At 37.9% G+C, this 14558-nt stretch overlaps 1 protein-coding gene across 3 annotated transcripts in view; it reads left to right on the forward strand.

Annotated features, from left to right (window-relative positions):
• slco3a1a (solute carrier organic anion transporter family member 3A1a) overlaps nt 1–14558 on the forward strand; it is a 91411-nt gene that overhangs the window by 13785 nt on the left and 63068 nt on the right. Inside the window, exon 2 of one of the 3 annotated variants that reach the window (XM_047822270.1) lies at nt 14310–14422. The exons of the other annotated variants lie outside the window; for them this stretch is intronic. Coding sequence (XP_047678226.1) covers nt 14310–14422 — 113 coding nt within the window. The remainder of the gene's footprint in view (nt 1–14309; nt 14423–14558) is intronic. 3 annotated transcript variants of the gene reach the window in all.

The raw sequence follows: 14558 nt of genomic DNA on the forward strand, positions 1-14558 counted from the left end.
AAGTTCGAAAAGTTTCATATTTTTGTGTTTGCCTGCATTTTTGTGTTGCCCACTAAAGACTGGAGATTCCACTAAGGGTTCACAGCCCCTCTTAGATTTCTGGTGGCAGCAGGTTTGATGACACGCTTTCTTTTTGGCAGGTATTAACTGCGATGGTCGTGGCATTATAGCAGTGTTATCAATTTTTACGATTAGTTATCTGTGTTAGTCACCTGTTTCTCTGATGTTTTATGCTCAGGGTTGTGGTAGAACCAGCTTTGCTATCCCCAAAATCGGGACCATAGATGACACAACCATTCCCCAGCGAACGTACAGGATGTCTCTTGCCCATCAGGCAGAAATTCACCGTCAGGCAGAAATGCTCAAAGCACAAGATATGTAAGTGATAGTCCTTGGTAGAGTCCAGTAGTGATTGTGAGGAAGAAAGACAATAGTCGCAAGCTTAACTTTACAAAATGTCAGTTTGCAAGGCATCAATAAAGTATATGGCTCATGTTGTCTCGAAGAGTCACCCATATAAGTATGGGTTTCCTTCTGAGCCTGGTTGCATTCAAGGTTTCTTCCTCATATCATCTCAGGGAGTTTTTCCTTGCCACCGTCACCTCCGGCTTGCTCATTAGGGATAGGGATAGATATATAGTATTTATAGTATACATTTTAAGTTAATATTTTTAAATTAAATTTAAAGTTTAATTGTATATATTCATTTATTTATTTTTATCCTTATTTTTTCTAATTATTATTATATATTTATTTCTCTTTCTCTCTTTTCTGTTTCAATACATCTGTAAAGCTGTTTTGAGACAATGGGAAATTGTTAAAAGTGCTATATAAATGAATTGAAATAGAAGCTTATTGATTTGCTAGCTCCTAAAGCTGCTACAGAGGTACAAGCATTTTTGGGCTTGTGTAGTTACTATAGGTAATTTATTCAAGACTATGTCATTAAAAGTCAACTAATTCAAAAATACATTTGTTTTGAATGGACCGATGATTGTTCAGCAGCCTTTCATCAACTGTCATGGCATTCCCTGTCTTTGACCAACCATTCACATTAAGCACAGATGCATCTATTACAGCTATTGGTGCTGTTCTGTCTCAAATTTAAAATGACAAAGAGCACCTGCTTGCATACGTTAGTCACATACTTCTACTGAAGGGTCAGAAAATTATGGGCAGTAGTTTGGTCTCTCATGCATTTCCGTCAATACTTGAGCAATTGCCCTTTTACAATTGTTACAAATCTCAACCCATTGTTGGGGCTCCAGGGATTGAAGTTTGACATTGATTCCACAAGGCATAGAGGTCTGTAGGCTATGGGGCTCGATCCGTAATATGGATGTGGATGCCCTATCTCAAAACTCTGTAGTTGGTTCTACGACACTGAAACCTATCACAGAGGCAGCATCCATTCAAACAGATGACTTGCCTCTCATCTTCTAGACATCTGTTTCTGTTAGCACCAACAGAACAGATACAAATTTGTCTAACCCCGTGTGAAACTGTGTTTACAGTGAATGTACTGTGTACCTCTTTGTGTGATGAGTTAACCCTCCTATCGTCCTCCTATACAAATTAGGAGCGCCGAGTCAACTTGACCTTGTCTGCTTTGACTGCTTATAAAAAATGAAGTATATATGATAGCCATTTTTTTTCAACTTTTTTCCAACATATTGACATATATTTTGATACATGATATATATATGTGGTGATTTTGGCTCACGAAGCAAGGTAAATATTTATGAGTAATTATAACATGTTATAGTGACTCTAAATATTTTAATATTATTTAAAGTTGAAATTAACGGTAATGGAATTAACGTTACACTTATTTGGTCTGTCCGTCCGGCGAACAGTCCGTGTAACCTTTATTAATTCTATGAAGGCGGTATCTTCCCGGCCAAGAAAGATTCGCTTCCCTTTTACTTTATGCCGTAATTTAAATTAAATTAACTTAATAGAGCATGTAGTTCAGACCAGATGTTGCAGGTACCTTAATTTGTGTGCGATACTCAGAGACAATCACTTATTTGGCACAAAAATATGGCATTTAATGAATGAGACAAACACAACATAAACTAACTACACAAACAAACAAAAGAAATAGGGAAAACAAAGATGAAATTAAAATAAAACAAAAGAAATTAAAATTGGAGAAAGGGAGGAAGAGACTGGAAAGAAGAAATTAGAGAAAGGAAGAAAAGGAATGGCAAGCTTAGACTCAAAAATTAATCACAACCTAACTGGGAAATCGTCACCGGAAACTTAAATTCACCTCAAGACACAATACAAGGTTCATACTTAAAATATGCATCTAAATTGGTTGGTAAAGGAAACGGTTACTTGCATTGGCTTACTGCACAAAAGTCCGGATGCAACAGAGAAATCTCTGAAAAGTCAGTTAGGGTGGGGTCAGACATTCTTCCAAGTTCTCCTGAAGATCAGAATAGTTGTCCTTCTTGGAAGTGAAGCTTGCTGGAACTTCTTTGAAGGAAGATGGAGTCGTCTCCAAGCTGTTCCGAAAGTCTGACCACGGATTTGTGGTGTGGTTGACAATTTAAAGGTCGCGAACTCCACCCATCTTTGGGGAAATGGCCAATTCTTCGGTCAAGGTTTTGGAGGGAAAAACTCCCTTTGTTTCAGGTGTCTGTGGGCGTGGTTTAGCTATCAAACTTTTAGATGACTTTAAAGTTTGATCCAGGGTGTATTAAGATGGCATGGCGCCTTTCGTGCTTTCCATACAGCATTAGAACAGGTATACATTAACATGCCATGATCAGTAATTAGAGTATAACTGATGTTAAATACAATGTTGTTTTCTGACACATGAATAAAACACACCCTTGTCAGGAAATTAAGGAGCAAATAATTTTAAGTCAGGCAAGCCTTAAAAGAAGAACACATTAAAAAAAGGGTTATAAGAATGAGAACCTTAGAGTACCTTATCTTCGGGTTTTATTAGTTAAAGGAATGTCTCATTGTGTTGTGTGTGTTCTGTTTGAGGGCCCCTATGAGTTCAATCAGAGAAGCCGCATGGGGTTATCTGGTCTTTGTGTAGGCTCCAGTCATTATGGAGCCAGTTGTGTGTGTAAAACTGGGTTGCTCATAGGTTGATTGAAGAGTAGAAGTTGAAATTTAGGGTGCCTGGGACATGAAATCTAAAATGACCTGTACCAGACGCTACATATATGATATATGATATTTGATATTTTGGGGCAAGTCGTGGCCGAATGGTTAGAGAGTCTGACTCGTAATCCTAAGGTTGTGGGTTTGAGTCTCGGGCTGGCCACGACTGAGGTACCCTTGAGCAAGGAACCGAACCCCCCTACTGCTCCCTGGGTGCCGCAGCATAAATGGCTGCCCACTGCTCTGGGTGTGTGTTCACAGTGTGTGTGTTCACTGCTGTGTGTGTGCACTTTGGATGGGTCAAATGCAGAGAACGAATTCCGAGTATGGGTCGCCGTATGTCACGTCACTTTTATATATATATAAAACATTTGGTAAAAAAAAAACAGAAATTTTGAATTATTTTCACTATAGAGGCACTAAAGTTGATGCAAAATTAAAGGCTGGTATATTTCAAAGGCAGGAGATTGTTTTGAAACCATCAGAAAATAATAAAACCTGTTTTTTTTTTCCAGGCCAAATTGACTTGAATGCATGATCCTCAGTGTTAAATGCAGTGGTTAGGTCCAGTAACACCAAAACCCCAAAGCTTTTACCATCCAGGGCTCCAAGAATGTCATTATTATCACCAATGCCGTGCAGTTGAAGGTGAGACTGAAGCTGTGCGAAAACAAGCTTCTCCATAAACTTAGACAGAAATGACAGGGCGGAAGTTGGATAGTATTGAGGGATCAAGGTTGGGTTTCTTGAGCAGCGGTCTAACAATAGTGTGTTTGAGAGCAGCGGGAAGAGTACCCACCCTAAAGCAGCTGTTTATGAAGAAGACAAGGATGGGACCTATGATGGGACCTCCTTCAAAATCCTGGCAGGAGCAGTGTCTAGAGGGCAGGTGGTGGGCTTCAACTCGTGGACAGCGTTTTTGAGGTCCACCAGAGTAACTGCATCAAAGTTCTCTAGCACACATTGCATGAGTAGACATAGCAGCAACGGGGACTTGTATAATGGTTTGCCATAGACAAAACCTGTTTAACAGAAAAAACCTCTTTGTTAGACTTAAATGAATTATATTCATTATTTTCTTAATTTCTACAAACAATACCCACAATAGTGACAATAATGACAATAGTGTCAACATAAAAGACGTTTGACTAAAATCTTTGCAAAATAAATTAAAAAATATATATATTTTTAAAAATTACAATGCATTCTTGCATTCAATGCTGTTTTCAATTTTGAAAGTGCAGCTCTCACATTTCTGCAATAATTGCTCAATGCTTTTCTCTCAACATTTGTCAAGAGTGCAATGATGAAGCCACTGCCCTTAGTTTTCTTTGACAAGGCTAGCTTTGACTAATGTTTCAGATCATCAAACAAATTTGAATATTAAAGTGTGAAAAAAAAATTTCAATGAATTTAAAAATATTTATTTAAAAATTTTAAATACTGTATATCTGTAAAATCTATCCCTAATGAGCAAGCCGGCGGTGACAGTGGCAAGAAAAAACTACTTGAGATGATACAAGGAAGAAACCTTGAGAAGGACAAGGCTCAGAAGGGAACACATCCTCATTAGGGTGACATTGGACACTAAATAATGTAAATGTAAATAATGTCATTTCTACAACAGTTTCTAATAGTTAAACTGAGAGCTCCTGAGGAACTTATGGGTCAGCGCAAACTCTAAATTCACTATGGACCCAACAATAATTCTTTCCTGCCAAAGTTTTCAAATAACAATTACTAGATTTGTAAAGTTGTAAACTTTGATGTTGGCTTTGACGATGCAAGTATTTGCAATGGATGGTGCTTTTTGGAGGCAAGTGGACATAAGGGTTAGTGTGGCTTTTGGAGTCAAGTGGACAAAAAGCTAGGTTGCCAAAACATTTGGAGGTAAGTAGAGACAAGCATGTGACACTATTCAAATACTCCTGAGGAAGTTCCCCACATATTGCTGATTGTTTTGATGTCACTTGTCCATGTCCATGTTGTAAAATGTTTTTTGATTTTGCATATTTTGGGGGTGGGGCTGCGGCAAACTCAAAGGCCAGTCAGTACACCAATTAAAAGCTTTGTTCAGAGTACCACCCTAAAGGAGTTGGCCGAGTTTGGTGTAGTTAGTTAGAAAGCTTGCCGAGTTATAAACCTTCAAAGTTTATAAATGGGAGTCTATGTGGAAAAAAAAAACATTTTGAGACCTGGTACCGGAAGTACCGGAACTCAGATCGCTTAGGAAAGTAATGGCAACAAACTTCAGACCAGGGTCTACAACATATCCGAATTTGTTGCATGTGGCTCAAAAGCCCTAGGAGGAGTTACTGTTTATAAATTTTTGTCTAAGCTTAAATAGGAAAACAGAATGTTGGCTTATACAAAGCCAACATAAACAAAGCCAACATAATTACAATCTCTCTGACATAAACACAATAGAATTGTATATTATATTATAGTATCTTATTGAAGTTTACAAATGTATGGTAAACAATATGGTACATTTACATAAGGCTATACAGTCGGTTGGCATAGATTTTACTGTAAACTAGATTTGTAAAGTTTGTCATGACAAACTTTGTTGTTGGCTTTGGCTTTGACGGTGCAAGTATTCACAAAGGCCGGTGCTTTTGGAAGCGACTGGACATATGGGTATGTGTGACTTTTTGAGGCATGTGGACAGAAAGCTTGTGAAAGCTACCAGACCGCTAGAGTGCCAATACTTTTGGAGGTGAGCGGACATGAGCATGTGAAATGATGCGAATACCCGTGAGGCACTTCCCCTCATTGTGCTGAGTGTTTTGATATACAACATGTCCATGTTGTGCTAATTTTCGATTTTAATGTGACCAGAATACACATGAGGCACTTCCCCTCATTGGGCTGAGTGTTTTGATTATATGACATGTCCATGTTGTGCACAATTTGTGATTTCCTTTATTTTGGGGGTGGGGCTACCTGGTGGGGTCCCAATACTTTTGGACAAAAGTGACTACTGAGGGTTTGCACATTTCATGTCAATCGTACAGTCATTATGGGATTCTACTTATTATTATACGGCATAGAAGAATACATGTAATTTCTACTGTTGAATGAACAATAGATAGATAGATCGATAGATACGTAGATGGATGTGTGGTAAATGTATCTGACTGGGGGCCAATACTTTGCAAACATTGGATTGATAGTGTGTAGGTTAGGGCTGGGACGATTCACTAACCTGGCGATTCAATACTATCCCGATACATTTGTGCCGATTCAATACATATTGCGATTCTGTAGCTATTGCGATTCATTGTTTAAATTGTGATTTTTATTTGCTTAATAAAGATTAGACAATGGCAAATACTTGATCATACCCTTAAAGAGACTGTATATGAGTTATATTAACAAAAACAATGCATCACATCCTTCTGAATTTTTATTTCAGGAGCATAAACATACACAGAACCTTGAACCATAAAACTTTCAAGTACCAAAAACTTGAATATAATATTTAATTGTGCAACAAAATAACTAAAAACAATACTCTCTGAAATAAAATAAGTGCTGTTAAACTGTTCCAATAAATAACAATAAATAAAAAGCTCCAGAACAATTTATTTAAAATTGAACTATATTTATTTAAATTTTAAACCCTAAACTGCAACTAAAATGTGCTACAAACTTAACTAATGCTTGGGAATGTTAAGATTCTTCTGCAAAAACAAGAGCTGGTCAACATGCTCTGTGGTGAGGCTGCTTCTCTGTGCAGTCACAATGTCCCCAGCAGTAGAGAAAACCCGTTCTGCAGAGACACTTGTCCCTGGTACACATAAGTATTGCTTAGCTATCTTTGCAAGTAGAGGATACTCATGTTGATGTTCTTTCCACCAACCCAATGGGCATTCAGACAGTGGCAGACAATCAGCAATTCTGTACTTTTGCACTTCCTCTGTTGCAATGTCAGAGGCTGACTTTGCTAATGGCTGCCTGGCATCCCCAAAAGTGTTACCAAGGAGATCAGCCAGCGCACAGGAGGATACTCTTCTTTTAGCCAATGGAGAGCTATTGTGATCATCATCTTCCTTGTCTAGTGCACAATTATCACTCAGTTCCTGCCTCGCTACTTCTCCCTAAAAAGTACAACGAATTAAACATGTTGGTAAAAAAAAAATAGTACTGTATTTAAATTTTTTATGTTATGTTCCATCTTTGACACTAAATAGTACCAAATCAATGCATAGTTTAAAAGAAAAGCAAAAAAGTTACACAAATATTTAATATACAATTTTACACACACACACGCTCACACACGATTATGAACTAAGACATTTTTACCTGATGCTCCAACATTGTGGCTGTGGCTTCTGTGACCATTTTTGCAAATATTTCATTTTTTTCTTCATCAGACAGAAACGGCAGTGCTTTAAATCTTGGATCAACTGCTGAAGCCAGGTTAAGAGTGTTTTTTCCAGATCAGATGCATACCTTTTACTGAGGTCTTCGTGAATGGCATCTTTGAGTTCTCTGACAAACACGGGATCCTCAAGGTTTTTCTGGGTGTCATGCAGGAGCTGTGCATGTAGTGGGGCAATGACAGAGAGTGTTGGGTTATTCTCATCTGACATAACACATGTAGCTACTTTCACTGGCTTTAGGGACTGAATGAATAACTCTGCATTGGTTATGTCCAACTCAGTCAAGGTGCTAATATCCTTCTCTCTATTCCTCACCTCAGGTGAGAGCAGTGCAGCTGTTACTGCAGCCTATTGCTCCAGAAAACGTTCAACCATGTCATAGGCTCTGGTTTGGAGCACGTGAGAAGTCAAATACCAGTCATCTGTAATGTGATGGGCAGTCAGGGTCACATAGGACTCTGTAGCTCGCGATGTCCAGGCATCACAGCTAAGTGCGACTCGTTGAGCTTTGCTTAAACGTATTTTTACTTCTGACGCAACCTCGTCATAGATTTTAGGCACGACTGTGTCTGCGAAAAGCTTCCTCGATGGAATAACGTACCTCGGCTCCAAAGTATGGATCATATTTCGAAAACCTGCATTTTCCACAACGCTATAAGGTCGAATGTCTTTGGAGATAAAAAGAGCAATCGACTCTGTGATGCGTTTTGCCTTCTCTGAAGTGCATGGTAATTTACTCAAAGTCACATCCTGAGTTTGTTGAGATGCTGCAGGTTGTTTGGCGTTCAGCCCGAAATTCAGCTCGGGATGGTGTCAAGCAAGGTGTGCACTCAGGTAGGTTGTATTGCCACAATATGCTATCACTGTATGACAGAGTTTGCATACTGTTTTAGTCATGTCCAGCGCAGCTCTTCCTGGCAGTGTGTAAAATCCAAAGTGTTTCCACACTTGTGATTTAAAACGTGAAGGTGTAGAAACAATTCTCAAAGAGGTTTGCTCCCCTGCCTCTGCCATGGTTTTTCTTTCTCGCGCTAGCTTAAAACGGATACGACGTCGGCTAATACAGACAACAACAAAATACGTTTCGCCCTCTGTTGGAATAAAAGCGATAACGTCTCTCCCAACACCTCTCTGGAAAAGTAAAATAATTAAATATATATCGATTCTGAGCTAAACAAATCGATCTCAAAATCGTTTTAAACAGAATCGCGATAGTTTGGTGAATCGATTTTTTTTCTCCCACCCCTAGTGTAGGTACATGTATTGAGTCTCCTTTACATCTACAGAGAACACAGAAGGGAAGTCGTGCATATACCTATATATACACATACACATACATATATATACACACATACATCAAAGAGGATTAGTGTATAATGCATTAAAAAAGCATGGCGTGTAGCATGGAACCAGCCCAGTGCAAGGCCCAGGCTGCCACGCCCATGCCACACTTACCCTATGTATGTGCTTATATATGTATATATGTGTATATATATACATATATACACACATTAGGAGTCACTAGCCACTAGGAGTAATTGACTGTTGGTACTGTTTAAATTGATTATGGATATGTCACCTAATATACAGAGGGAGGGAGACAGCGGGATGTGACAACCCATAAGGTTGGATAGTGAGTCAGTAATGTTTTCCCAGAATTTTTTAACCGCATACATTGCCAAATAGCGTGTAAATATGTGTCTGGGGTGTTTTGTGTGCAATGTGAGCATGTTTCTGAAGTAAAACCCATTTTAAATAATTTCAGTTATTTGAAATCTATGAAGTACTTTATACTGTGTAAGTTGCCGTTTTTTTTGTCATGAAGTAGATATTTTTGCAGATTTGTGTCCAGAAAGCGGCATTGGGAGCAATAGATAAGTCGGTTTCACATTTAGCATTGGGTAGGCTTAATGTGTTGTCTGATTTGGATATTATTTTATATATTTTGGAGAGTAAATTTTTTTGGGGGGAGGTTATTTTAATTAGTTCTGAAATTGGAGGCGAAAGGTCTAGATTAATTCTCTGAGTGTCGATTTTTGATTGAATAGATGATTTGATTTGTAAATATTCCAAAAAAACAATTACTCCCAATGCCGTATTTCTGGACCAAGTGGGAAAATGGTGCCAAGTTGTTATTAAGGAGGATGTGTCGAAGTTGTGTGATGCCCTTATCTACCCATGGTCGTAAGTTGAGTTGCTTCTTATTAACTATAAATTCTTCCAGATCGGGGTGTATTTAGATGATGCAAGAGGGGTGTTTCTGATTTGATGAAATTTCCACCAGGCTGTCAGAGCTGTGGCTATTGTTGGTGATTTAAAACAGTGGTGCTTTTTGATTGCCTGACTATAGGAAGGTAATTCTGAAATGTTAATCTCTTTACAATTTGACTGTTCAACATCTAGCCATGTGCTTTCTTATGGTTTAGGATGAATCCATTTGTATATGTTTTAGAGCTGATTGGCCAAAAAGTAGTGGCTCTGACAGCCAGGGGGAAACAGTAATGCCCAAGTATGTGATATAGTTAGTGCACAAAGGAATAGGTGATGTCTGGGATGTCACATCCAAGCTGTTGGAATGTAATGAAACTATGGCTGATTTACTCCAGTTGATGGAGTATTCAGAGATATTTGAGAATGAATCAATGAGTTTAATCGTTTCTTGTAATGATGATGAGGGGTCTTGTAAATATAGTAATATAACATCAGCATAAAGACTAATTTTGTGGTGCATGTTTAGTGTTTGAATTCCTTTAATGTAGCTGTTTTGACGGATAGCTGCTGCTAATGGTTCAATGAAAATGGTAAATAATGAAGGGGAGAGTGGGCATCTTTTTCTATTCTATGAGCTAGTGCTTTAGCAATGATTTTAATGTCTACATTGATTAGGGAAATCGGGCGATAACTTGATGGTAATGTTGGGTTTCTTCTGTTGGGTTATTTATGTTAATGTCTTCTAGTTGTTTAATTATTTGTTCCAATTCTACTTGTTCATCCTTTTCTTTCCTTTTTTTGTAAACTGAAAATGAAATTATTTTTCCTCTTAGTACTGCTTTTCCTGTTTCCCACAGAAGAGATGGAGATGTTTCCGGCGAGTCATTCATCTCTAGAAAACATGCCCACTCTCTTTTGAAATAACTGTCAAAATCATGATCTTTCAGAAAAGATGTTAAATCGCCATCTGGTAGTGGGTTTATGTTGACTAGTTGTGTTCCATTTTAATGTTACCGGGGCATGATCACTGATGGCTATTGGATAAATCTTTGATTCAGAAATATTTAATATGATAGAATTACTGGTAAGAAAGAAGTCAATGCGGGAATATGAGTGGGGTACTGGTGAAAAAAATGAGTATTCTTTACTGTTAGGATGCTGTAGACGCCAACTATCGCCAAGACCAAAATCACCCATGAACTGTTTTATGGTTTCTGCAGATTTCCAAATGCGTTTATTGCCTAAACTATTACATCTATCTATTGTTGTATCTAGAACTGTATTGAAATCACCTGCAATTATAACTGAACAATTAGAAAAATTTGAAATTGAAGAGAAAAAGTTCTGGAAAAAGGATGGGTCATCTGTGTTTGGGCCATAACGTTGCCAATTTTGACCGGGCTATTATTAATGGAGATGTTTATAATAATGAAACGTCCTTCAGGGTCTGTAATAGTGGTGTTATGAACAAAATAGATTTTTTTATTTATTAGAATGCATGCTCCTCTTTGTTTTTGTGTTGTAGTGAACTGAGAATAAATGATTGTAATTCGATGATTTAATTTTGTTATAATCTGATTCCGATAGATGTGTTTCTTGCAGGAGACATATGTCAGCTTGTAGTTTATTCAAATGATTAAAACCTTTGACCTTCCTTGTCTGAGAACCAAATCCACGAAAGTTCCAGGTTACAAAAGTGATAGATGACATATTTTAGTGATTGTTATATGATTATGTACAGTTATTGACTCAGGAATGAAAGTGAAGTGTTCAGAAAAGCCAGGGAGTAATGTCCTTATCGCGATATAGTTGTCCATCTATGTATAATTTGTCCACTGTAATGACTGCCTTTTTTCCTTCTTTTATTTTCTGTTTTCGGATTGGGAACGGTTATATTGATCATTGAGTCCATAGTTTGTGCCTTTGAGTTGTTTGCCTTGCCTCTGAACCAGTTCATTGTTTTTATAGTGTTCGAATTCTGCAATGATCGCTCGTGGTCGGTTGTTATTGTTTTTAGATCTTATACGGTGAACTCGGTGAAAGGTGATGCTCTGTACTGTTTCTGCCGGTAATTTGAGTTGTTTTATCATGAAATCCTTTACTGATTTTTCGGGGTCGTCTGGAGTTTGTTCCAGGATGCCTGTGAAAACTAAATTGTCCCTCATGCTGCATGATTGCAAGTCCAAAATGTTTTCTTTCATGGTTTTGTTTTCGGTGACAATGGAAGTGAGTTGAATGGTAAGTGCTTGTATGGAGTCCTTTAAAAAGTTATTTTCTTTAGTGAGAGTGTCTATCTGTTCTTCGCTGAATTCTAAGCTGTACCGCAATTCCTGGAATTCCTTGTGTATGACTTCTATGAGTGCAATCCTGGTATCAAGTCCGGTGAGTTTATTTTCGATTGACAACAAAATGTCGCTTACCTCAGTGCAGCACGGCGGTTTGGGTGATGTGGATGGTGTTGTACTTGAGCTGAAAGGTGAATCGGGACGAGGTCTCTTGGAGTTTGGAGTGGGGTTACCTTTACTTTTTTTGTTGTGATCTGGTTTGTCCCTGTTCATGGTGCAGCAGTGTGTGTTGTAGTGCGCGTCATTTTTTCTACAAAGCCAACATAAAAAATAACTCCAGTAGGAAAACAATGTTGGCTTCTACAAAGCCAACATAATAAATAAAGAACTAGAACGGTACATTTCCTAAAGAAAATGTGAATGTGCTTGCACGTGACATCAGTTCCCCTCATCGTGCTGAGTGTTTTATGTTGTGTAACTTAGATATGGCTTCTTTATATTGCAATATGGTTCGTAAGGTGCACTACATGGTTGCTAGGGTATGGCTGCACAGTTACTATGGTTATATTTGCAGACTAGTTTCTCACCTGCAACAAAAGAGCACACCTGAAAATCCATTTATCTTTTCCTGAAACAAGCGCCATGAAGATCTTGAACTAAAGCATCAATCAGTGATTTTACTGGGAAAAAATATAATCACGTTACAATAAGGATCATTAGTTCAAATGTAATGTATTAACTATCATTTACTAACCATGAGCAATAAATTATTGTATTTAGTAATCTTTGTTAAAATAAAGTTTATTCTTTGTTCATGTTAGTTCACAATATATTAACTACTGGGAAAAAATATAATCACATTACAATAAGGATCATTAGTTCAAATGTAATGTATTAACTAACATTTACTGACCATGAGTAATAAATTATTGTATTTAGTAATCTTTGTTAAAATAAAGTTTATTCTTTGTTCATGTTAGTTCACAGTATATTAAGTAATGTTAACACGGTGTTAATAATGTATTAGTAAATGTTGAAATTAACATGAACAAAATGAATAAATGCTGTAGAAGTGCAGTTCATTATTAGTTCATGTTAAGTAATGTGGTAACTAATGTCAACTAATGAACCTTTATTATAAAGTTTTAGAAAAAAAAAAACTGTCTGACAGTGGATTCGAACCCTGAATCTCTGCATGCTAAACGGATTCGCTATCCACTACGCCATCTAGGAACACAAGAAAGCCTTTGCGGTTTTATGTATTAATTCACTAATGTGAAGAATGGCGCGTCTAATAGTACCTAAGCTTTATTATATTAAAGACATTCTTATCATTTTTTGTGATATACGTGTCATATCATGTAAAAAAAAAAAATTATGTAATGTGAGGAGACAAAGAAAAAATGCGCTTAATTTTAATTAATGGGTGGCTCTTAAAAGAGCCGTTGATGTTCTTAAAAGGGCATTAGTTTAAAGTGAAATAAAAACTTATAAAAACGACACTGATAATCGAAAACAACAAAACGTTATACAAATGGCAGAAACAACAACATATGTGACCGCCGTGCTGTCCAAGTCACCCCAGCACTAGGTTTAAGCATTAAATACACGGTTAAATGTTATAGTGTTTGAAAGCTTAGACTCTCGGGATTTTATTAAGCCCACACACAAAGCATAATATGATTTATAGCCATCATACTAATTTAATCGAAGTTGATAGTCACCGGAAATTGGCGGCGCTTACCTTTCTTCACTGGGGTAATATTTTCCAAAACAAATGCTTGTAAAAAATCCCCAAGAGTCTAAGGAACTGGAATATGTAAGCCTTTTAGTCCAAAACGCTTTAATCCAAAACGCGTTTCTGACAGAAAAATGTACTTCCGTCCTAGTTCTGTACTTCCAACGGTGTGTGATCTGACAGATTCACTGGTGTCTGCTGCCCTCTTTTGGATGTTAGCACATCTACAGAGAGATTCCCCATTCAAGTCTATGGGGAAAAAACACCCCTTTGAACTTCCATACTGGGAATTCTGGAATTCTGATCGCTTACAAAATAGATAGCACACCTCTCCTCAATGAGCCGGTCGATTTGACACCTCATTTATGGGTCTAGGGCAAAAGCTGCGGGATAAGTTACGTGCCGAAGAAGAAGAATAATAACTAGAACGGGACATTTCCTAAAGAAAATGTGAATGTGCTTGCACGTGACGTCAGTTCCTCTCATCGTGCTGAGTGTTTTGATATATGCTGAGTATTGCCTGCTGTTATTTCGCCATTGCTGTGCCATCGAACTTTACAGAGCCCTACCAAGGAGATGTTATAGCAGCAGAGCTCTCGGGACAGCAGGGTGGCAGCTCCAGGGCGAAGGAGTATCTGGACATTCCATGTGGTGACTCGGGTCCTATGACGAAGGTACTCATTAGTCGGTGTCCGTTACCGTGTTGAGCAGTCCAGTTCTCTGATCGATTTCATAACAAAAGAGGTTTCTCCTGGGTGGGTTGTTAGCCCTGTGCAGGATAGTCGGTTGGTGGGGCTGCCTAACCCTAAC

Source organism: Tachysurus fulvidraco, chromosome 13, assembly GCF_022655615.1.
Source record: "Tachysurus fulvidraco isolate hzauxx_2018 chromosome 13, HZAU_PFXX_2.0, whole genome shotgun sequence".
NCBI lineage: Eukaryota > Metazoa > Chordata > Actinopteri > Siluriformes > Bagridae > Tachysurus > Tachysurus fulvidraco.